At 35.6% G+C, this 27,489-nt stretch overlaps 1 protein-coding gene across 1 annotated transcript; it reads left to right on the top strand.

The window, feature by feature from the left end:
- Window positions 1–2,474: 2,474 nt before the first annotated feature.
- LOC128220181 (putative nuclease HARBI1) lies at window positions 2,475–27,489 on the top strand. Its single transcript, XM_052928460.1, has 3 exons — window positions 2,475–2,895; window positions 26,642–26,754; window positions 27,370–27,489. Exons 1-3 carry the CDS (start codon window positions 2,475–2,477, stop codon window positions 27,487–27,489), a joined length of 654 nt encoding a protein of 217 aa, XP_052784420.1.

Raw genomic sequence — 27,489 nt, forward strand, 5'->3', positions numbered from 1 at the left:
AAGTATAGACTTTTACCTTGTGTGCGGAAGTAAACGTGATTAATACCCGACCGCGTCATATCAAAAGACGTTACAGAATTAGGCACACGTATTCCCGTGCATGGCGTCCGGCATTTAGAGGGTTGTATTGAGATACATATTGGAGCGAATGTAAGGTCGGGTACGCATCAACTGATTAACTCCAGCAGAACGGTGTTTCTAACATTTGTTGTATTTATCGTTGATAAAGCTTTATTGAATCATGTGCTGTATTTGTTGTCTGTACGTTTTAGATTCTCGTTTAGTGTCTTTTGGGCTTCCAAATAGGGTATTTGCTTAAAACTACTGGAGATGTCCCTGCAGGTTTTATTTGTTATCTTAATATTTATGTGATAAACTACACAGGGTAAACGTCAAAGTCATATAACACAAAATCATAAAATCAAGTTGACGCATTCCTCACTGAATGTTGCCTTACGTTCTGTCCCGGTATTCAGCGAATAGGTGCACCTGTTAAAATAAGTAATAACTATATAGAGGGAGTCATTTTTGGGGGCACGTATGTCCGTCCGTCTGTCACGATTCAACCACAATATTTTAACTCGAAATACTTCTATAGTTGACCAAGTAACAACTTCATGTTTCATAGAAGTGAGCAGTACAATGCATTTTAGTGTAATTCATTTCAATTCATTTTCATTTCATACGTTTATTTGACAAAGGCCTACGGCCCATAACAAAATATGTGTACATCAAAGGGCAAAAATAGCATTAATGTAGCGTAGTAGTTTGCTATTAATAAATTATATTTCACTGAATTTTATGAAAGGTTATTTCTGGATTGCATATATCTTATACATGTTATCATGATAAACAATAGTCCTGTTAAAACAATCCTTCCACAGAATATATTGTCCTGGATTTCATGTGCAGCTACCTCAATTCCTATTATTTGAGGAGATCGTCTCTTAACATTAAAGCATAATATACAAACAATGACATATTTTGTAACAGGCTGTCGGATTTTGTACTAAGCAAACTGAAAAGTTTATGTATACGTGGGTTTTCAAAATAATTAGCCGGTAAATACTTCTTTCGTAAATCAATATAGGCAGGGCATTTAATTTCCAAATGATACTCTGATTCTACGACCCCTAAACATAGTTTACATAGTCTTTCAGTCGATGGAGTATTTGAATATCTTCCGTATTCAATTTCTAATTTATGTGAAGAACATCTTAATTTAGCTAGTGAACTTCTATACCTTCTAATTGTTAATTTGTCTAAATAATACTCATGCTCAATGTTGTTTTTATGTGAATACACATTTTAAGTTTAGAACTATCCGAAGTGAGAGCTATCCCTTCTTGCACGTATTGGTCTCTGTACCACTGCTGCTATAAAACTGTTCTCATTGTAAACCTTTTGCTCAATCCATACATGTCCGTATCCTAAATGGTTTAAAATGGTCTTCACACGAGATGCCCAATTATTTCGGCCCGCGTCATGAAGCGTTATAAGCATCTGATAAACCAACTTCACATATCTGTCATTTGGCATACTGAGAATTTTAACCCAATATTTTAACACCCGTTTTACCGCATATATGTGTAGGGGGAATTTTCCACAGTCTCCAAGAACTGCCAGGTTGTTAGTTTTCTGTGGCTCACACATGTATCGCTTACAGGCATAATTTTGGATAATTTCAATAGAAACCTGTCTTTCCGTTCCCCATATTTCACTGCCGTACAAGAGAATAGGCATAATTTTTATGTCAAATATTTTGAAATACGCTGAATTGGATAGTTGGCCGAATTTGTGTAATTTCGATAGTAATGCAATCAATACACGTTTTCCTTTAAGTGCTTGTTGACTAGCCATTTTATAAAGGGAAAGCTGGCTTCAGAAGTAAACACCGACGTAATTAAATCCATTAACAGTCTCCAGTTGGTCTTCCCCACAATACCATTTTTCATGCCTAGACTGAATGCCGCCGTTTTTATATACCATCACTTTAGTTTTGACTTTAAGATTTAAAATCTTCAGTAAATTATTTTAGCAAATTCAACAGTCTCTGTAATCCGACAGCGTTTAAGGCCAAATCATCCACTAATTGTAATGAAACGCTTTCTCTCAGATCCGGAAAAAGTTGTATTCCCCTTGCTCCATTCTTTTCCAACGATTTGACGAATTCATTCACGAAGAATACAAAAAGCATAAACAGCCTTGTTTAAGCCCTAGTGGGCATTTAAATTCTGCCGAATAATTATTTTTCCTATCTCTCACTTTTGCTTTTACACTGGCCCCAATTTCTCGAAAATTCTTAAGTACGTTAAATGTGCTGAGCGCGTTATTAACGTGCTCAGCTTGATCACGTTAATTATTTACATTTCACGAAAAAATAACTTGCTCAATAACATAATTAAGTTGGATGTTGAGCACGTTATTTGAGTCAACTAGGTAGTTGACTTAAGTCAGTTATTTCTCTCCCAAATATGGCCGCCATACAGCGTCGTCTGCAGATACTACGCCAGAGAACTCGTGATCTTCCGTTTCCGAGGGTCTTTCAAGACCGTTCAAACCCTCCGGAGACTCTATCTTCTCCTGAAATATTCCAGAGGTATCGTTTCCGTCCTCATTCTATTCTTCTACTCGTCAACATAGTTTTTCCTTACTTGGAACGAACCACTGGACGCTCCTGTCCACTACCCCCTCTTCTTTCCGTACTTGTTTCTCTCCATTTTCTGGCAACTGGAGCCCACTATATCGTTGTTGGTGACGTTCATGGCATTTCCGCTTCGTCTGTCTGCCGCGCCATCAAAACCACTGTCGCTATACTTTCTGTAGTTGCAAGAAAGAAGATCCAGTTCCGTCGGGATTTAGATGCTGTAAAGGCAGAGTTCTTCTCCATTGCCGGTAAGTAACGCCCTATCCATACACAATTGAGATATTCCCCAATGTTCCGGTGACAAAATAATGTTCATTTACAAGCACAGGTTAATGTTTCTTTGAAACTGTTTACTGTTCTGATGAAAAACATTCAAAACAAACACCTTTAACCTTCGACCCCTGTCGCTTATGACGTAGCCAATCGCGACTGCATGAGATCGATGATTGAACGCCGATAAAATTTAACATGCCTGGTAAACGCAAGTTATTGCACTTATTTGTAAAGCAAGGTCCAAATACTGACATATATAACGTAGTTATCAAACAAATAATCGTTTTCTAGTGCCACTTCACTCAACTTATGGTATCATTCTAACGTAGTTTGACGCTGTATCATACTGAGATAAGTATTGGCATTTGTATATCCTATTCATAATCAAAGTGCTGAAAACACTGATGGACTAGGGCTTCATTTAGGGGAATGTTGACAACCATGTTCTAAGCATTGAAAAAAATCGGCTCACATCACAAGGGGTCACTGTTTAATGGGCTACCTTAAACTTTTGACTTAAATTGCTTGCAAGCTGCAAAGGAAATTTGAAAAATCTCGTTAAGTGGTTGTAGAGTGAGGGGGGCGGGGTGTGGGGCTAAAGCGTTAAATCAGATAAAGTCATAGTTCTTTTGAATTTCTCAAAGTCGTTTAATCAGACTTGTACAAATTAATTTACATGTTTGGCGTATGTTAACCAAAGTACACATACTTCTTTAATTTGATCAAATCTTTTATATCAAAGGTCTGTTATTTGCAGTTTCAGAGAAGATTTTCAATGATGTAATTATATACTATATAGAAAACCTGTCACCTCTTTTTCAGGGGAGCTTTAAACCACAGGGCCATACTTTGAACAATCTTTGTAAAAGACATCTACATTGTACACGTATGTCAGACTGCATGCACAATGCTATTAGAAAGTAGTTTTTATTTGAAAAGTTAAGAATTATTTTCTCCCTCTTAATTAGTGCTTGGTATTCAATTAATGTAAAATGTTACAATGCTAACTTAGTGCTGTTGATAAATATTGGCACTGCCTTCAGTCTCATGCTATTCTTATTACTGCTGCAGATTTTTGTACAAAGCAAGTTGAGTAGACTAAGATGAGATGAATATCGTTTATCAAGTATTTAAATACATTGACAATCAAATTTCATAACATGGTGTCAGCAGTTCATCACACTGCTTGTGAGAATGGAATACCAAACATAATCATATTCTTTATTATATACCCATCATCAATCCACATGCAATACATATCACAAAATACTTCAACCCATATTCCGCTCCAGTGCAATACGGCCTTATACCACTCTTGTGACGTCACGTCATAACAAGTATGTTGCGCAATATAAAATTGATGTCATTAAACCAATGAGTGCATCCTTAAAATGCAATTTATTGTGCAAAGATGTGGCTTCTAAGTGATCTAATCAGTAACGTATATAATAAAAGGATTATTAGTACTGCGTTTTGATCCGGATATGGCGGAATGTCATATTCGATTCTGGTAGTTTTTTGTAAATTTTGATTTTACTCGGCTTGTGCCTTGTGAAAACCGAATCTGCAAAAACCTACTTGAGTCGAATACAACCTCCTGGATCAAAACGCAGTACTTATAACCCTATTATGTACAAAACCTGTTACCTCATGGACAGAGCATCTTTAACCCACAGGGCCATTGTAACTTTGAACAATAATTGTATGAAGTACTTATAACCCTATTATGTACAAAACCTGTTACCCCGTGGACAGAGCATCTTTAACCCACAGGGCCATTGTAACTTTGAACAATCATTGTAAAAGACAACTACATGTCAGACTACATACAAGATGCTAAGGAAGTAGTTTGGAAAAATGAGAATTATTTTCTCCGTCTTAATTTGTATGCATTAGATAACTCAATAAATGCAGCAGTTGACCATTCTTGTATTGTCCTCTGTCACTGTCCTGATAGCTCCCTATCTCAATAGTTGCAAAAAGTTGTATGTTCATGATTCCCTGGTCCAATATGTCATACAGAGAGAAGATGTTGAATGTAGAATCAAGAAGCTTTCTTTTCAGGCAATTCGAATTGAATAGTACTGTAACATTTGGAGTGCCTAGAATTTGTTGTATTCGTAGGCAATATGTATCAGGTGTTGCAGTACATTTTGCAAATACTTTTCACCCGTCCTTGTGAATCTAAAAAAGCTTTCGTTTAGCAAAAGTACTTCATATAACTATAATAAGGTTCCTAAATCAGAGTTTGAATAATTCTGAAAACTAGATGTGCCTTTAATTGCAGCAATTTGAACTCCAACTCATAATGTCAATTAAGCTGGTAAAGCAATACTGCAGTTCCTTGTTATAGGGATTGCTTTATTTACTTGAATAAACAAACATTTCTTGCGTTGGATAGTACAATGTATCTTTGATTTGGATTGTAAAATATAACTTATATAAATAAATATATATTCTAAACTTTTAATATGTAATTAGACAATTAGTTAATTTTTCAACTGCGCACCAAAACCCTGAATCTGAACACACAAGCTAATGCATCAGTCAATTGTAACCATGCCCCCCCCCCCCCCCCCCTAGTCCCGGAATAGCGGGGACTTTTATTTTCGGTGTAGCCAACCCCAGCTAAATTCCCCGCCCTGCGGAGATAATCTGGTGGTTAAGTCCCCACCAAATGCACCCGCACCCAAGGGACATTAGGTTAAGCCCCATCCACACTGTATTTTCCGGGAAGACCCGGCACTGAAAGGTAAAAACATGGCCCATTTCGACGGCTATCCCCGGTATACCCCCAGATGTGGGAGCCTTGGTTTCAATTGACTGGTGCATAATGATACTTGTGATCAAATCTCATGCCAAGACGATTTCTGTTCTAACATTGCCAGGTTAGTTATTCTTAAGCATAAAAAGCCTGGACAGTATTTGAGAAAGACTGTTGTGAGGTTAAATCTTCATTACTTCACTATTCCACAACATTGGGTGATAATGGAACTTGATTGAATATTTTGATTTTAATTTTGTTCCCTAAACGCCACAAGTCAACTGATTAATACAAATTAGTTCAATTCTATCTCCACAATATTCGGCACTGCATTGTTAAATAAAACTCAAAAGTTACACTTGTAAATTATATAACCAAATACCTTTCTCTCAAATATTTCACAAATTTATATTGATATATCAACAATAATGCATCACGATACTGTATCTCTGACTGATTATTGATTTTCATTCTTGGCTAGAAAACAAAAAGTGAGCACAAAGCGTCTTCAGAAAAAGAACTTAAGTATGCACCAGTCAGTTGTAACCACGCCCCCCCCCCCCAGGGAACAGCAGGTACTTTGACTTTCGGTCCAGCCAGTCCCCGGTAAAATCCCTGCCCTGCGGGAACGAACTGGTGGTAAAATCCCGTGAATAACCCCGCACCCCGGGGATCTAAGGTAAGAGCAATTCCCTGATATAATTTGCGGGAAGACAAAACCACCGCAATCTCCCGGCATTGCGAGGACACTAGTTCTGGCTTCCATACCTTTAATGTTGATTTTTTTTTTTTATGTTTACAACACATTGAACAAGTCCAAAAAGGTAATATATAATGTGTTCGCTGAAGTTCTTTAGCTACGAGGACACCTGAAAGTTTAAAACACAGCCCTCCCCCACCCCTCCCGGTATATCCCCAGAGGCCGTGGTAACAATTGACTGGTTCATTATACGAGAGGAAATCAAAATTGAGCAGGCAAGATTGTTTTACCTACGGCGATGGTTTATCATAATGTCATTGAACAAAATGTACTTACACTGAGAGTGGCTCCAAGTCTTTTCTATGCACATAGGTAAACAATCATCTTATTCATAAGCCAGATGATGTGCACATATACATACAGTTGGCTTCATTTAGAATGAAACTTCATAAATAAGTATGCGCATATTTGATATTTTTTATCTCCATTTTGCAAAATTGAAATCACATGATTTTATCAAAGGAACTTGTATTGCTTGAAAATTTACGTGTCAAATTAAAAATGCTACCCACGGTAAGATGAAAATAAATCCGTTTGATGGTGGTAATCATTTAAAGGCGGCTTTATTGATAAATTTCTTCAATGAAACACGTATGAAATTCAAATCATCAGCATCCGGAAGTAGTGATAACATACATGTCTGAATCATTCGGCCGCTCTGATCAAAGTAAATGAGGTCAATACAGTAGACTGGTACCCTGATTTACTTTTCCTCAAAAACATAAAGTTATACAGGTACGCGGCATATGGGTTTTAGTTAACATTAATAGTATTTGAACAATAAATACCAAAAATCATGTTGTGTTTGAAAAAGTGCTTAGTGCCATGCAATGATTAGTTAAAAAATAAACTTTGTATCGAAAAGAAAATATCACGGAAACATGCAAATTATGAACAGAACAGGGACCGACTTCGGTTTTTTTTTTATTAACAATAGATATCGTTTTTATAAATAAATACCAACATTCTATACAAAGGATATTAACAATACTTTTTTTAAACAAACTTTCCAGGTTGTTTTCTTCTTAGACCGCACACTTTAGTCGCTTTACGTATGAATTCACAAGACATTTCGAATGCGCGATGGGCACCGCGGTTATATGATACTGGTTTCTTTTCGGATGAAAGAGAAAGAGGGTACCAGTCTATCAATACAGAGCATTGAACGGGAAAATTTCGATGCGTACTTTTCCAATATGTTCATATTCTTATTGCATATAATCTGACCGTATGCAAGAACATTCATGTAGATAACCCGATTAACTCACTCGCTACGTATGAATTTCTTGTGCTTCATTAAAAGAACATACGGTTAGCTTGAATTGTTAGGAGAACTATTTTTATTGGATTTTTTTATTGTTATCAGTTCTGGTACTACTTTGATTATTCAAATTCGCTAACGGGAATCAAAATACAGCGTATAAATACATTACGTCAGTGAACCCCCAGATGCGGCTTGAGAATGCAGATATCGTGAGTATCGCTATGAACTAGGCCACAAGTGCCCTAGTCCAAAAATCTGTAATTAATACTGCCATGGATCCGCATGCGTCAAAATAAAATCATACGCATGCGCATAACTGAATGCTATGACAATCCAAACTGCAATAAGGAAGTAAACTAATTGTTTTTAATTATTGATGGATAGTGGAATACAAATGTTTGATATTGAAAGCAATGGAAACACGCATTAATATTGTGTTACACGGGAATTTATATATGTATCATAACCCATACAACGGGAAATAAGGAACAAGCAAACGGTAGGTAAACAATGTCGGTTTTAATACGGGCTTGAAGACAAACGCGACGCGAAGCGTTTGTCTGTACAAGCCCTCTTACGGTTTGTTCGTGTATGCAAGGGACTTCTTCTTTTTTGCCGGAGTGATAGGCATTAAAAAATTGGGGCACCACTGAACCGTGAAAATGAGGACCAGAAAAGCTCGTCATACATTGTTTATATAAAGCGCGTGCATGCCGGCAAGCAAATTGTACATGTTTAGGGCGGGGTTTGACCTCCGTTTACCAATGAAAATCAATACGGAAATACCCGAGGTACATGTACAATCCACCTTCGGCACTTCCATTAAAGGAGTGGAGAACACATAGTATGAATACACGTCTAAAGAGTACTTCTTTTGACCGGAAATCATATTTTATAACTCTGCAATAATAATACAAAACGAACAGGGTTTGTCATAACAATTGCGTTTTTTACCCCACATCTTAAAAAATACCGTTTAAACTAGATATCTAAATAATTAAGTTAAATGTATTTATGCACATTTTACGACAGCTGATGTAAACAATGATTTGCATATAGGCACATTGCAGGTGCGCGTGACGTCTTCCTTCAATACAAGCTTTAACAGTTTTCGGAAGGCTTTCTTTTGCAAGTACCCGGATGTACGAGTAAAAATTCGCCATCTTGCTTGATATATGTAAATGTACGCTACGCTCTGATTAATTTTTGACAGATATAAAGTGTGAAAATGGATGACCTGAGTGAAATGACGGTTGAAAAGTTTAAAATGTGGTCATTACATGCTATTAAAGTGTATTTTGTCTAGAAGAAAGAAGCCAGTGGATGGGCACCTTGAGTTATCCGCGAGGTTTGTATATATACATATATGTATTTTCTCTGTTTACAGGAAACGTTATATGATTGTTTTATCGTGATACAGTTTATATTTTTTAAAGCTGTGAGAGTCATTCCAACATTTAACTTTAAAAGATGTATGCTTTAGATAAAGTAATGTAAGTATAAAATAATAAAAAGGTTAGATATAGAGCACCCCACCAACCCCTGCCACCTGTATGAGTGTGTGTGTTTTTTAAGCAAGTGTGGGAAACTATTTCTGTCAGTGCATATTACAGATATAACTCTAACAGAACTAATGAAAGAAATATCATTATTCATATTATTGTCTGTATATATAATCATTATTATATTTATGTTTTATTTATTGCTTCAGCATTTAAATAAAGAATGTTTGATAGGTCACCCTGAGATGGATAAAAATTGTCAAAAGTTTGTCATTGGAAGAACTAAATATTGAACTGTGACTTGCATCTCATTGATTGTACCTACATTATATGCTTATATACACACGTCAATTGTAACCACGCCCACATGGTCTGAGGAATAGTGGGGACTTTGACTTAGAGTCCAGCCAATCCCAGTTCAATCCCAGTTCAATCCCGGGCCTGCGGGGACAAACTGCTGGTAAAATTCCACGCCAAATGTCCCCGCACCCCAGGATACCTGGGTAAGGCCCATTCCCCGCTATATTTCGAAGCTAAAACAAAACCACTGCATTACTCAGCACTGCAGGGCAACCTGAAACGTTGAAATATGGTCCATTTCCCCCAGTATACCCCTGACCTTGGGGGTGTTGGGGGGTGTTACAATTAACTGGTGCATTCTTTTTATTACATGTTCATGAAATGTATAAATATTTTTTTTAATTTTTTATCAGTTGTTCAAAACAAGATCTTGATTTTTCAGGGCATTTTGTGCCTGGGAAGAAAACCTGCCAGTAGACGAGAAACGCTGAGCTCGCAGAACATCGTCTTCAGAATGAATACAAGGCTAAGCTTAACCCTGGAGGTGAAGTGATTCCGGACCCCATGTCATTGACATCTGGCTGGAAATGTGAGAAGGATGGCTTAGCTTCCTGGCCCTCGGTTTACATTACAGACATTGTAGAGTACTTGATGGAATGACTTCTAGTGAGATAGTCCATTGGTTGTTGAATGAATACAAGGAAGGAAAAGCATATTTTGTAAAAGGTATTTTGAATGTGGCTGGGTCAAAGAAGTGCATATGCATGACATTAGTGTAACTAGTGACAAATGTATAATGAAAGCCAAAGTGACACTCTAAATGGCAATAAACAAAAAAGCATATGACACATGGATAGTAGTAGAAAAGACAGACCAGCTTGTGTTGGTGAGAGAGTTTTGGTGTCTTACTGCAGCTGTGCAGCTGGCATGCTTGGCTGCTGCAATCATGTTGCTGGTGTTCTGTTTTGTGTCGAAGATGCAGTGAAAAGAGGCATCACCAAGAAGTCCAAAACCAGTGTCCTTGCTACATGGAATGTTCCTAGCACAAAGCCAGAGATGAGGCCTTTCAAGGCAAGAGAAATGAGTTGGAGCAAGTCATCCTATGGCAAAGAGCGATACCAGGAAGATGAAAAGAGAAATCAAAAACAAACTAAACTCAACTAAATAAGGAACAGACAAAAATGGTTAAAGATGAGGGGTCTATGAGGAAGGTTCTCTATATCATTCTAAAAGAAGATGCCAGTGATTCGTGTTTTGGACAGTTGCAAGAACGAAAAAGACATGTTACACCAAAGGTCATACTGCCAAAATCAGTTGTTGATGTGACTTTGAGCGAGATAGAAAAACATGATTATTCCATAGAATCAGTGGTGAAAGCCTTATCAATGACACAAGAAGAGAGTGATAACATAAGCAAGCAAACTGTAGAGCAAGCATCCTCCAAAGAATGGCACAATCAGCGTAAGGGAAGAATTACTTCCAGTCTGTTTCATCGGGTGGCCAGTCGTGCTAAAACTCTTCAAAAGGATGAAGACGCAAATGTGACTGCCCTGACTGACACACTTCTAGGAAAAAAATCATTCAATCCAAGTCTTGCCATGAAGCATGGAACGTCATTAGAACCAATGGCTAAGAAGAAATACACTCTCTCCATGAAGAAACACAGGAATTTCAATGCTACTGAGAGTGGGTTGACTGTTTCCTTGAAACACCCATATTTGGCTGCCAGTCCTGACTTAGTTGTCCAATGTGATTGTTGTGGCAAAGGCCTATGTGAAGTAAAGTGTCCAGAGACAGTGAAGAACCAAATTCCAACAGTAGATAATATTAAATATCTTCTTGAAGATAATGGCAAATTAGTGCTCGATTCAAAACACCACTACTATTTCCAAATAAAGGGACAAATGGGCATTCTTGGCCGAAGCTTCTGTGACCTATTCATTTATACTTTACATGGCAGTCTTTCTGTCAGAGTATGTTTTAACATGCAATTTTGGTCTTCGCTAGAAAAGAGTCTTAGTTCATTTTGGACTAAACACATGTTCCAGGCTATCTGTGGGATGAACAGGAATGATTAGCCTTCTAACAGAGATGAAAACCAGACTCCACTGCTGAAAACCACAGGATCTGACCCAAACAACAACGCCATCCCTGTTGCTGCTGAGCAAAATGTTGAACGTCCTGCAATATCAGCACGACGTGCTTTGATTCCAATCAGCACACAGCCATTGAAGCGGAAAAAGAAAACCAGAAAGGCTGAGTCAAAGACACTTGTATTCCTCTGTGGTATATGTGGTTTAAATTGTTTGGATGAGCCACAAAGTGAGAATGAGCAGTCTGTTCAGTGTGATGGATGTAGTGTTTGGACACATTATGTTTGTGCTGGGGTGACAGATGAGTTAGTGAGCAATGTTCTCAAGCAAAATACCATTAAATGGCAGTTTCATCAACACCAATATACATATTTTACTAGCATTCAGTGGTGAAATTAGATTTAAAAAATATATGATCTAAGTAAATGTTAACATGAGTGTTTGCCGTCATAGTAATTAATATACTTATGAAAGGTTTCAGAAACATGTGTTCAATAGTATTGGGATAAATTTGTTTGTATACTATTACTTGATAACCCTTCTGGCTTGGTGGAGTGAAGCTAAGGCACCCTTTTGCCTTATTAGAATTAAATGCTTAAAACATTATTTGCTGTTAAAATATGTTGCTACCGATGTGCTATTACATGAAGTAATGCAAGTAGTTTTAATTCTTCTTGCATCTTTTCGAATCATTAATGCATGTGCTGCATTCTATTTTCACATGATCATACCCTGTCTCATCATTGTTATTGTTCTCAATGTTTAAAGCTGCACTCTCACAAATCATCAGTGCCTTCAATTAAGTCAAATAAGTTGACTTACACTTCAACATATCTCAATTGTTTGGGCAACTGCCGATAAGTTCATTTTTCTTAAAGCGTATGTGAGGTTTTTGCCACAAAAACTCATTTTCAAATGTAAAAGACAAAACAAAGTTGTCAAAAGAAGCAATCTGTGAGGGTGCAGCTTTAAATAAATCTTATTTTATGTTAGGCCAAAAAATAATTGTTTGTTTAGGGTTACCTTTTAAATTATTTAGGTAGTCATTACCTGACTTGGTTTTATCATATAAACAATAATTTTGATTAAAATCTGCATTTATCCGCACTTCGTAACTCTATATTCACTAACGAATATTTTTTTTGCTCAGAAACGGAAAAAAATAGTTAGGGTCGGCGCATTTTTATAGGTAGGGTCGGGTTACCCGAAACGGACATTATTTTTTTTAGGCCTTATAGTCATTATTATTTATACTTTTGCATGATCTCATTTCTATGATGCTCCTTGCCGATAATGGTCGGAATTAAATTATATGAAATGTTTGCAAGTTTGTCTTTCATTCTTTCAATATTTGATGATGGCATAGCTTTAAAATCTGTACAAAATGGATGTTTAACATTGACGCAGTAATAATCAAAATGATAGTTATGGTAAATAACATTAATAAGACAGCGTATGAGATCCATCATTCTAACAGTTGTAATGAATCAATATGACCTTTCGTCGACAGCTTTAACTAAGCTTTATCCTGTTTAAAAATGAACAGATATGCCACTATGGTGAGAATGCATAAGCATAAATATGTCTGTTTAGTTCAAATTGGGTGTACATTTTTTTCGGAATAAAAAGAAAACTGTAATAAAACACAGACTATTGTTTAATTACATCATAATAACTGCACAAATATTTACAATGCATGTATTAAAGCAGATAGTTATCAAAGACATTGACAAAATGAGTTCATTTTTACTGTATGCAGTACCATCAATTTCCCATTCATACAAACACTGTCAAATAGGTGAACATAATGTTTACCATACACATTTTACTATGTCTTGTAAATTGGTGGTTTTAAGTTGCGCAATGCACTGCAGACCACAAGGATATCATCAATGTGAGACACAATGGATATTGGAAGCTCAATTGCCAGAATACGAAAAGTTTTGAGCCGCCTGATCACTTGCTCAATCAGAATTCTATGATTAGCATTTTTTTTAGTTTTTTCTGACACAGTCACTAGGCATCTGAGATGTTCCTCTCCGCCCGGGTGGTACATACAGTGATATTTTTCTGGAGGCGCACTCTCCCTGTATGTTAAATCCCTTGTCTGCCATAACAATGCAGTGCATCGGGATGAGGTCCAAATAGTTTGAATCCAATGTTATGGCCTTATCCGACACTCGTCCAAGGTATGCCTTGGATATAAAAATGATGGAACTGTTCGGAGAGCAGGCTACAAGCAGTTTTAAAGTGTTATGGTGTTTATAATCACTCAGAGTTGCACTTTGTAGGTACACGTCTTTGGGGGTCTCTATGAATAACTCTGTGCAGTCTATTATTGAATGTAGGGATGACAGTTTACGGAAGCGCTCTGGTTTTGTTGCTATCAGGGTCTCTTCATCAGGCAGATACACAATAGCTTTAAGAGCTAAGCTAGACGCCCGCAACCATGCAAGGAAAATTCTTGAAACAAGACATTCCGAAATGTTGAACGTTTTGCAAAGTCTGCATTAAGTAGTCCTAACCTGATATTCATTAACATCAACAAAAATTCACATTTTGAGGTCAATTTCCTGTCTGGCCCATAGCGTGACTTAGCTTTAAATTTTCGAACATTCTTTATCATAGATGTGACACCAGTCCATCTCCTAATCACAAAGGGACTTATAAATGAGTGTAGCTTGTTGAAGATAGATTAAGTTGACAAGCCAGTGTAAAACTGGACATCTTTGTTATACACCAGCAGTTGTTCTGAGTTCATATGATTTCGGTGTTTTTGAATGGTATCTTTTAATCTTTGGATTCCTTGCTTCTGTTTTTGAATAGTTTGGTACTGAATTCTTAGAAATTTAAACATAACAAGGATGACTGTAATAAGAACTAAAAGAGGTGGAAATGTCAATGGTGCTTGTGTCAATTGAGGAATTTCTGGATCTTCATAGATTGGTGTCGCAGTGAATTCAGGTTCATCCGCAAAGATTTTGCACCGCTTTTGTTTAGGCATGTGTTTTGTAGCTTCGAACTGGTTCATCCGCTTTACCCGTTTCGAAGCATCGTCATAACCATGATAACCTAGCTTCTCCAAGCCGCTTCACCTCTTCTCGCAGACTCTGTAGTTCTCTCTTGAGAACGCTCATGTCTAACGCAGGTCCAGAAGGATTCTGAACGGCGTAAACATTTGCTACATCCTCGTCATAATCAACTGCTTTATGAACATATTTTTTTCTTACCCATAGCAATCTTGGATTGCTGAAACAACCTGATGTTATTCATGGCTTCTTCGATTTTTGTATACTTACGCATGAAGGTGCTATGCCCAGCTTCTCAATCTTGCAGGCCTTGACAGAAGCGGCAAATCGCCTGCTGGTTTGTGAAGGTCTCCGGCAGTGACCGGAAAGCTTCAGCCGCTAACTCTTGTACCCTATCTGCCCAGGTGAGTATTATAGATTATGAACCCAGGGGAGGTTTCAGCATAAAAGGCAGTGTTTCTTTTTGGCAGAATTACATGATAACACATAATAACACTAGAGTTACAGTGTCTTACTGGTGATTTTTTTACAAAGGTTTTCAGAAGGATACCTTTAAGCGAGATGAAATGTATTCACATGTCGTGCTTAAACTGGCACAAATTTCCGCACAGAATTTCTTTTAAGTTAACCTCTTTTCCAAATTATTCAGCTGAAGGCACCTGCATGCAAGACAGTTTTAGACAAAATCTTACCTACAAAGGAAAAAATGATATTTAAGTTATTAATTATGTAAATGGGGTGGGTTCGGTAGGGGTTTCCCCTCCCGAAAACCCCTCCCGACAAGCAATGTTAATAAAACCTTTTTTCTCCTGCATATAATTAGAAAATGCGGGGTCATCAGTTCAGCACAAAAACAGTGGCGGTTTTTGCAATAATCTTCAGAAGTTTTTAACATGCTTGTAGGTGTGCAATTTACTCTTCCTAACAGCTGTTTTGACTTGAGATATAATATGGTATAGCAATATTTTCTTCTCAATTTGTTCTTAAAACACAGTCTATATCAATAACTAAATAAGCAATATTGTTTATGTAAAATTATCAAGACATTTACAATGCCAGCTCTAATATAGTAAAGCATAGGCATAGCAAAATTCAAAACATTTTTATTATATATATGCTTTGTGGTGATTTATAGACATTTATAAACAATAAAAACAATATTTCACTGAAACAAACATATTTTTTTACTGTTTGAAATTAAAGCCAGCTCTCAAATAGATATTAAATCCCATCAATTTAAACTGGTATGCCAGAAATATGTTGATTGAGTATGTTGTATATGCTATAAGGGTGTCAATGATTGTATGTTTGAGTAGGTGTTTTGCGGTTATCTATTTTCCTTTCTTTTTATTTTAAACAGACCCGGGAGGAAACGATGATGAACCAGCCAGACAGTCCGCCCGCCTACCGGCCGAGCTGTACTTGGTGTATGCCAACATGCCGACATGCTAAAATTTGCTAGCACTTCAAGATCTTTTAATGGAAAATTGTATCCAAACTGAAGTATAAAGTGAGTAAGTTTGGTCATATAAGACCATTGATAATGTTTGTTCCATTCCTAATGAATTTCTTTCATGTTGTTTGTCAATCATTTCTGATGCGGCTTTGATAATTATAAATAATATTATTTTCTAATGAAACCGCTGACTTGTATTAGTCTTTGATCTGTATTGTGCATCTATTCGCACATTTTGTTTGCTCTTTTAGGCAAACATTACATTAATTGCAAATTCTATAAGCCATTAATCAAAACTTACTACACATTTGATGCAGCATGATGTTTTCTTCATGCACCAGTCAATGGTTACGCCCCCCCCCCTCCCAAAGGTCCGGGGATTAGCCGGGACTTTGACTTTTGGTCCAGCCAACCCCGGGTAAAAAACCCGGCCTGCGGGGACAAACTGATGGTTAAACCCCGGCCAAATGCCCCCGCACCCCAGAGATTCTATATAAGGCCCAATCTCCGCGGTCACCTGGCCCTGCGGGGCCTCCTGGAAAGTAAAAACACAGCCCTTTTCCCCGGTATACCCCCAGACCCGAGGGGGCCGTGGTTACAGTTGACTGGTGCATTAGTGCATCATATGATTTTCAGCTTATGGACAAGAAAGCATCTACTTCAACAATCACAGCAACACAATGAGATCCCTATTTCAAAGAAATAATGCCACCTTTCATTAATTCATTAATTCATTCTATGTATTCATTCATTTATTAAGTTTATACATTTAAAAACTTGCCATTTCTCAAGGCAAAAGAAATAAAAAAGTGAGCCACTTTCATAAAGATTAGAGCCATTTCCCTTCATGCATTTAAAAAAACAACCTTAATACATTATAAATGTCTTAAAAACCCTAATTTATTGCTTATATCAATAGCCAGCCTGGCTGCTGTAGCCGCAGAGGAATTTTCAAGGACAAGAACCAGTGCTGGTCAAAATGTGGTCTCGTGTGGTTTTCCATACCGGTTCTCGGCAAGGATTACCGTCTCCAAGTAAGAAGAAATTCTAAGCATGTCTGGTTTTAATGCTTTCAAAATGCATTTAGGTACTCAATAAGATGAGATTAACCTTTGAGTTGTTAATAACTGATTGCAAAATGTCCAAACGACTATATATTTCATAAAATTGTCCTAAAATCCTTGAATTCATGAACTTTTCTGCATATTTATCACATTTATGATTCATAAAGGATTGTGTATGCCTCAAATGAGTGTTTACAGGCCTTTTTCAAACTTATACTAGTGGCAGAATTTATTAGTGTAAAACCTTGCTTTTGCGTCTTGATTGCAGATCATGATGTTCAAATAAGCTCCAGTTAGCTGCGGCTTCCCCCCCCCCCAGACGGTAGTCCTGCAATCTGAATCCAGGAGATGCAGCTCTGAATCCAATATTTCAGAAGAATGAAGATGTAAGTCATTTCTGTAGTACTTGTTTATGTGTAAATGATTCCAAAGAGTGAGATTTATAGCAAATCAGGTGTAAATAAGCAACTTATTGACAATGGTGCTGTACTCTGAATTTATAATGCCAAATCTAGCCTTCAAAACAGATACTTAAAGTATTTTTTTAAATGGGCATAATAATGCTATCTCTGCATTTTCTACATTATGTAGCCACCTCATACATGAAAACACTAGCAGTTGTCATGAATCTTTCAGTTTTGGTGGGGTTTTTTGCCATTTCCTTTATTGCGCCATTTGTCCCAGAAGCATACAATTTGGCATATAGTGGTGTTTAGACTGTCTATAAACACATAATCACTAAATTTCTTTTGTTAAACTAAACAGTTCTATTACCTTTGTATATAAGTGGACCAGAAAAGTAAAATTTTAACAAGTTGAAGCATTTCAGTGTGGCTCTTTGTTTTTTTTATATAAAACACTAAGCCGATGAAGTGGAAAACCCTTATTTTGCTTAGAAAAAATCTTAAAAGAGTAGGCAGGCCATTTTTGTGGTCTGTTCTATAGACACTATTGAAAGCTACAAGGAAACTACTTGGTCAAATTATTCCAATGCATAAGGAAATAATGGCTCTTCAAAGGTTTGCGGCTTACCATTTCAGGGAAATGGCTTGTTTCTGCTTTTTTATGAAAATACCACAGGTGCTAATACTTGTCTCATTCATTTAGTGTGTTATATATCATTGTTAAACTTTCAGTATGTGTTGCATATAGCCTGAAGTTTAACTATAGGAGTTTTTAAGTATGTTTCTGAAAAAATGTTGCTTCAATAGGCTCAAGACCACAGTTATCTGCCCCCCGTTGACCGGATGTGAATACAGAAAAAAGAGTGCTTGTGTTCAAGTATCAATATTTTATTAAAGTTGAATGAAAGAGAAGAAGCATGCGGCATAGCCCCTAACATAATTTGACACTGTATTGCAATAACTTATAGTTTTCAGTGTAAACATTGGAAAAATCATTGCCTGTGGAACTATGAAAATTGCTTTCATGTATTAAAATGTTGTGAATCTGGTTACAACCGGTGTTTGCCTTATTTCTAAACGACATTTCCAAAAAATGACAGCTAATGTAAACAAACTATAATTACAGAATGAATTGATTAAACTTGAAAGTTGTGTTATGGTAAAAATATTATATATGTATATAAATGTAACTGTGTTCGGTATGATGAAATAAATATTGCATGCCTTCCAGTGTGACAGTACATATTGTCAACATTCGGGTAAATACTGTACTGTCACGTACATACTGTACTGTCACGCTGGAAGCCATGCAATATTTATATAATGTCATATTTTGGGATATTACTCAGAACAAAAACATCCAGAAGACTTTATATCAAAGTAATAGCACTGTTTTTGTCATAGTTTAGTGATAGCGTTTCTATCCTATTTTCATCAGAAATTAAACAGCTTTTTATGTAATTTATTTCTGACATGTGTGATACCTGTTTTTTGTTTCATTTATTGTGATATCTGATGTTAAAGCTGCACTCTCACAAATTAACGTTTTGACAACTTTTTTTTATTTTCTGTCTTTGAACGAACAAGTTTTTGCATAAATATCTGCAAACCAATGCTAAAAGACTTCTGACAAAAGATCAGATCGCAGAATTTCATATTTCCGTCCCAAAAACGATGTTTTATGGATTTTTATTAAACCGTTAGTAACGGTTTAAGTCATAAAACATCAAATTTGGAATGGAAATATGAAATTCTGCGATCTGATCTTTTGTCAGCAGTCTTTCATCACTGGTAAGCAGATATTTACAAAAAAAAATCTAATTCCAAGACAAATAATAAAAAAAGTTGACAAAACAGTAAATCTGTGAGAGTGCAACTTTAAGTAACAGCAAAACTTTTATGGCATTTTGATATTTTCCTCCATGATCAAGTGTGTGCAGAAATGACAACCTCAAATTAGTGGATTTTACTTTATTATATATCAATGCTTTAAAGGAAAACAATCAGCTTTAGTTCATGTACAAACAGGAAAGTTATTAACAACTTCTGAACTTGACAAACATGTAAATTACACTGCTTAATTACCCCTGTGAAATAACCATGGTTAAAACATGATTGACCATGTTTCATACATGATCAACAATGTTTGAAAAACAGGGTTGACCGTGTGTGGACCATGGATGAGCCATGGTCAAACATGATTCATGCAGTGGTATATTGCCGCCTTTCTGGACATGGTCAACCATGAAAAAAGACTGACCATGTTTATCCATGTAACACAGTCACCTAATGACCGTGGTCAAACATGTTTTGACCAAGGTTGTGGTATATTGCCGCCCCTGAAAACAAGGTCAAACATGTTCGACTTTGTGTTGACCATGGTCAAACATGTGTTGACCATGGTCGAACAAGTTTTGACCCATACAGCTGTGGCTGCCATAAAGACCATGTTCAAACATGTTTGTACTGTGGTGTATTTGGGCCTTGACAAGTTAGGAAAGGTGGACAGACATCAAACAATCTCAAAATCTCACAATATGCTGATGAGAAAACAAATGAATGTCACAAAGATATACTCGGGACCACTTCTAACAGAATAAAACAGAACAACAATTTAGCTTTATTACGGTGCCTTTCAGCCGAACAAGAAAACAATTCAAACCCTGGTATACAGGCCTTTCTTGTGAATATTATGATTCACCATGATAAAAGGGACCTTAACCCTTAGACCTCTCAATACAACTATATATACATTACATTTACAAACAGTGTAGACCCAGATCAGATGACTCCTATAAATCAAGGGCAAAATATGCGAAAAAGATTAGAACATTTTAAGAAATGTCCATGAATGATTCTTGAACAGTGTGCAAGAACCGTACTTGAACTACTCTTAAAGTGTGCAGGAACAATTCAAGTACAGTTCCAGTTCCAGAACCGCATTTTAGGAACAGATCTTGAACAATTGTTCCTACAATATAGTTCTTAAACTGAAACTGTTACATTTCAAGAACTTGAATTGTTCCTGCACACTTAAAGAGTAGTAAAAGTACAGTTCTTGAACAGTTCAAGAACAATTCATGCACATTTCTTAAATAGTAGTAAAAGTACAGTTCTTGAACAGTTCAAGAACAATTCATGCACATTTCTTAAAATGTTCTTATTATTTTCTAGTGGTTCTTGTACACGTTAAGAATAGATCAAGTACGGATCAAGAAATGTTCTTGCATGGATTAAAATCTTGAAATCTACCTAGTACATTCCTGACTAGATGTGATAACAATTGTTAAACGATTACAATTGTTAACAGACGTAATTAAGGACGGACCACGGATCAAATGTTATTTGAAAAGCTGAGCCACAAATTAAGCACATTTCAAGTATATTAGAAGTATATTTGAAGCTCTCTGGTAGAGTTTATAAGAAGCACCATCGCAGCCCCTACTTCATACATGCTTCAGAATATTTGATGAGAAATGCAGATGCTAACACATATCGAAAAGTACCTTTGAAGCACGGTTTGAATTATGCAAATTATGCTTCAAAAGTTCTTCTTGAAGGTACCTTTGAAGTACATCTTCAAAGTACATTTGAAGCACACATGAAATGTATTCAGTGTATTAAGTGAAGCACACTTAAAGCCCCATAGCAAGCACAGATAAAGTCTCAATGGCAGAAGTACCACTGAAGCTCCTCTTTGAAGCATACTGGAAGCGCATTTATGAAGCACACTTAAAAGTCCCACAAGAAGCGCAGATTAAGTCTCACTTGAAGAAGCACCATTGAAGCTCCTCCAAGAAACTTGAAACTGAATCTTTAAACATTTCATGAAGCACATTTAAAGCACATAAGCTGCACATCTGAAGCCTATCTGAAGTTTAAATAAGAGGACCCTGAATTATTCACCTAACCTTATTCTAGCCCCTGACGTCAAGCGTGTGCTTTTAAAGAAAAACATAATCTATTCATGAATGACAATTTGGACAAATCATGTTCATGAACTCCCACTTAGTTAATGAACTTGACAGTTCATGATTTTTTCAAAATGTCATTCATGAATAGTTAATGTTATTCGCAACAGGGTGATAATTTCATCATTACTACACATCCATTTATAACAGTTTTAATTTTTTATGACATTTGACACAATTAGAAAGGAGTCATTGAATTCTCATTGCAGTCCTTGACATTTACATCTAGTCTCTGTAGACAGGTCCGTTTTCCTTAAATACACTTGATGAGGAAACGAATCAGCATAAGCTTTTTTGCAGTCATTCTTCTCGTGCTTGTTTTTGTTGAAGTGTTCTTTCCTTAACTCTGGAAGCTTTTGTCTGAGACTTTGACATCCATCTTCCAACCTGAAAAATATTTCTTTTTTTATTTGTACTGCCAATATTTTCCAATAACTAACGGCCAGTTGGTTATCAAATCAGTGCGAATTAAGATTTCGATGTCGCAGGTATATAAATTAATGATAGCTTATTGTATTTGTTTAAACTAAAGTGCTCAAATTTATTGAGTCTGATTTTTTAAAAATATTTTCAAAGTGTTACAAATAAAATCCACTCCACACATCCACCATATTGTTTTCAAAATCAGAATGAAAATCTTACCATGTGCATTGAAAAATAGTCTACTCACTGATAGATTTGGCAATTTACAGCTTTGAATGTTTTTCTCCTTCACTGGTTGATTCTTTTGTGGACTAATGATTTCTTTGTTAGCTCCTTTAGGCCGGCTAAAATAGACAAAACAACATTTCAGGCACTAAACTATAATTTGTTTGCACAGTGGTTATTTAAAAGGTCAAGGGTCAGCAGCGATGCAAAAGCCCATTGAAGGACCAAAATTTAAAATGCTAAAAAAAATCAATTTCTACTTAGTTTTGAGGTTCAATATTTCACAAGCATGATTCATACCCATTTATCCATTGCAACATGAAAATCTTACCATGTGCTTTAAAAATAGTCTACTCACTGATGGATTTGGCAATTTGCAGCTTTGAATGTTTTTCTCCTTCCCTGGTTGATTCTTTTGTGGACTGATGATTTCTTTGTTAGCTCATTTAGGCCGGCTAAAATGGACGAAACAACATTTCAGACACTTAACTATAATTTGATGCAAAAGACCAAAATTTAATTGTAAATATTCTATTGTAAAATTAACTCCTTACTTCACCAAAACATGTTGCCAATAATATATGTTTCACTCCCCTAAAAGATCGTTCCTCAAAACTATATAAGGACTTTTTAAACGTTTTATTTTTGGACCTTCCCCACCCACTTTTGCATCGCTGTCGGCCTTTATGGCAATTGATTCTTTTTTTTTAGACAAAAATAGCCTACATACATTAAGAAACAAATATAATAGCTGTTAAAATATATAACAATGAAGTATTAGCTGTACGCTAGTAACAAACATTCATTAAACTGTGTTTCTACAAAAACGTATTTTGTACGTTTGTCGCGAAAATGTATGCTCATTACTTTAAAATGTTGATATGTTATTTTAAACAATAATGTTAGCGTAAAAGACCATAATAAAAGTAATTGAATTATACCCCTAACTTTGCTTGAACTTATCTTTAATAAACGAAACAACACTTCAGTTTATTTGGCGCATTATTTCGACAAACATTCTCCACTTTGCGGCAGGCTTACTTCCGGTTTATTTCCGGGTTATAACGAAGTGTAATAACAGCGATAAATACGGACTAATTTTCGTTCCAGGTTTGTTATAATTTATTTATTTATATTAGATTTGTCATTTTAATGAGTTTATATTACATTTTTGTGATATTATTTGAATGTCATTTGTTATTTGAGCTATAAATCGCTTGACCTGGACACTTAGTTCTGGTGGGTGGGGTAGATGGTTCAGAAAAGACTGCGGTACTATTCTTATTGGAGTATTAACAAATAATTCTCATCTATTCTAAAATATTTGTTTGAAAATTAATACAAATAATACATTAGTCTGTTTTACTATCTGACCGTCATAATCTATTATAAGGAATCTGTATGTACATGACCAGGTATAACTAATAGTCTTATGAATGAACATATATAAATCATTATCAATTTAAATTATGAGATTTATACTGCTTTGTGTATTTTATTACTACGTTATAAACATTTTACTTAGAAAGAGTAATTATGTCATGCTGTCACTTGTGTAGTCTTCTGAATGATTTGTTACTAGTTAGTTATGTTTAAATATTATGATGGCCACCGGACTAGTCACATACACCCAGGCCTGGACTTAAATTGGGGTCCAGATTGTCTTAAACCCCATCCATAAATAAGTTTGAGAGTTATTTACTTTTTTTATAAAAAATATACTTTTATGTTCCATTCCTTTCTTTACAGATATGATTCAAATATGCTGATGGTATCTTCTGAGATCATTACTTTCAATGAAGAACATCACTACAATTGGTTGGACTGCTAGATTGGTAGCAACGTGATGGACAGCTAGTGCCTGCGGAAACACTATTGTTGGTTGGGCATCTATTGCTTACTGGACCGCTATATTGGATGGACCATATGTGTTGGTTGAACAATTATAAATGGTTGGACCGGAAGTGATGGTTGGACCACCAGTGTTGTTTGGACTACTTGTTGGACAGAATGTGTGATGGACAACTAGTGTTATTTGAATCACTGTTGGATAGACAGTTATTGTTTATTAGACAGCTATAATCAGTTGATTTACAAGTTTTGGTTGAACAATATTTAATGGAATTAAATGCGTAACCGTTAGAATATAGCTACGTTAGAATATGACTATTTTGTAAATATTTGAGAGACAATCGATTACAAGCAAATCAATTGCATTTTTCCTCATTCTCAGAGATCATGGTCCATCTAATTTTAAATTTACTTGGAAGATCTTTATTTTGACCTTCTTGTTCTTTAATACAGTGCTCAGGTTTGTAAATGTAGGACCATCTATTGCAGTTAACGATAGACACCTGTACATGTATAAATTGTACATATGTACTTTATTTTAAATTTAGAGATGTGGAAATAGTTTTTGTATTTAACAATGTAAAATCTTTATCAAAGTAAATCTTTACTGTTTCAAATATGTTTGTCTTTTTTAAAAATGTATTTTCACTGTTACTAATACTGCCAAGTCAGCAGATATGAAATGACTTATTTATAACAACTTTGACAGAGTATCAAAAGCACATTTGAAGCTCCTTAAAGACATGTCCTAGCTGTATTAAATTGCTAAGTTGCAGAAGCACAAATGAAGTATCAGCTGATCTTTTAAACAAAAACATAAAGTGAGAGAAGTAACAATCAAAAATAAATATTGGACAGTCATCATCCCAGTATATTGTTTCATATTTAGAGTTTCATGAAATTCTACCAGCTTGTTACCGAGAAATGGCTGTAAATGTGGGTCTACTTTGCTTGGAAAGGTCTTAAAACATGTTTATATTAATAAAAGGGTTAAGGATGTGTTAAATAAACTCTGTAGTAAATCAAAACCAAAATGATCCATGTTTCAGAATCATTCATGGTCAGTGTGTTTTTCCTTAACTATTATTTTATTTTTTATTTTTTCTGTGTAAACAATATAGTTTTTTTTTTCAAATGTGATAATGCTTTTGACATGTGATATTAAAAAAAGAGTTTTATTTACTGTTAATCAGGGATTATACTCATGCATTTGGTCAAAGGAATGTTTTAATGATGTTGCAGTTAAATCGACATATTTTATGAAATGGATAGTGTTGAAGTTAAATCTTCAAATATGAGTATTGAATGTAATTGTTACAAGAATATAATAAATCACCTTAGTAGTTAGTACAATAACTCAATAACTGCATATAGATATAGAAGCAGATATTGAGTTATTGCACTAAAGTGACCATATACTCATCTTTTACTTTTTTTAAAAATGTCTTCAGTATCAGCTGGATGCTCATGTTTTATCCTCTTTATAATTATATGCTACCTAGTTCTTGTTTATAATAATTAATAATTTGTCTACTGCAACATAACTGTATGAATATCACATTAATCATTTACAATGGCCATGTGCATATTTATCTCATATTTTATAGCTTTAGTTTATAAATGTATGTAGATAGTGTATCTATGTAAATTAAGGACTCATAAATAAACTGTGAAATACTTACTGCTTGCTTTATGGAAGGTGTGAAAGACCAATACTTATGAGGATTTACATCTGGTAATAGGAACGATTTCCTTCACACTACTTAGCCGATTTCTTTCACTATGATCTTAATTACTAATCAAAATACTGAGAGATCATGCAAAGTATGTGGCAAGGAAGATGGCGAACAATAGAGATATGCCTGTATTATCATACTAGTATTCATTAAATCATGGACAAATAATGGTCTGTATCTTTTACTTTTTCAAAAAAATGGTTTTATGGTAACTGGAGTGTAGACCCGATATCAAAATAATTATACAGCTGAAAAGCACATTCAAAAAAGCCTCTTCGTCCTTGCCATATGAATATTCATAAATTAAAGCTCTGTGCTTAGCTTTAAAGAACATGTACTGAAAAGTTTTTCGACTTGTCTATATAAAACAGCTAGTTGTTCTTGATGGCCCGAGAGGCCAAATATGCCGGCCGCGATGTATTGTAGAACACGTGTTTCATAAAAAGAACTACGATTCCGGCAATAACACTTCAAGCCCGTAGAGGCAGCGCCTTAGTTCATAATACATGTACTGTGATCGGAGTAGTTGATAAAATTTAATACAATGAAGTTGTCATTTCTGAATATGGTTTAAGTACAATATCTTTCAACAAAGTTTACATAACCGTTTGATTAGAATCAAAATATGAAGGAAATATTTTAGTCAAAATATCATATTTATGTATACGTAGATGTGCATTGATTACATTTGTAGATATAAATTATATTGTGGATGAAATTGTTGATATAATCGCATATACCCCGCCACTATTCCCACCCAACTCTTAGTTATTTACTCATTCCACTCCATAGCTGTAAATGGATTAAATTTAAATAATAAATTTATTTGTTCATTTCTTAGAATATTTACACATGTTAATTGGAGGTTTGCGTTTTCAGGATTTCCAAATGTCATTGGACTGGTGGATGGAAATCACATACGTATAAATGCCCCTTACCAGTATAAGGAGGACTATGTAAATCGCAATGGCTATCACTCTATCAATGTGCAGGTGAGAACTTATATACTAATACAACTGAAAATGATATAACTGTCTGAAAAAAGATCATAAATGTTTTGTTGTCAATAATATTATAGATATTCTAGTTTTATACGAAATGTAATGGTCATCCTTACCAAGCTGAAATGTTGTATTTGTAAATTGTTTAGCCTTAGCATGGAGCTTATAACAACTTTCATAGTGTACTCACTTGCCTTGGCGATGCCAATGGTGATAGTATGATTGAAAGTTCTTCCTGTAAATTTCATGGTTTTAATAACATATCAGTGGTCGAACTTAGCACAAGCCTGCAAGCCCGGGCCTGCACAGGTAAAATGTCTTCCGGGCTTGCTCAAATTCTGAAGTTTATATAGCAGGGCTTTCTCAAGAACATGATTCCATGCAATAGTATAGGAATTCGGGCTTGTTTATCCGAAAGTCTAATTTCAATGACTGACATATGAATTTTTGCTCTAAATGTACTTATACCGTCACTAATACACCCCTTGCAATCATGCAGAAGAAACACTCACTTTTCTTTGTAATACTCATTCTTTTTGTTCAATCTTACTCCAGAAATGAACAACTTGACTGAAACATAATCAACAATTGTCATTGTATTTTCAGATGGTATGTGATGCTGGATTCAGGATTCAAAATGTAGTTGTGAATTGGCCTGGTAGTGTTTATGATGCCCCCATATTCCGGCAATCTTCCTTGTGCCATGATTTGGAAAATGGTAAATGA

Source organism: Mya arenaria, chromosome 15 (genome assembly GCF_026914265.1).
Source record: "Mya arenaria isolate MELC-2E11 chromosome 15, ASM2691426v1".
Classification (NCBI taxonomy): domain Eukaryota; kingdom Metazoa; phylum Mollusca; class Bivalvia; order Myida; family Myidae; genus Mya; species Mya arenaria.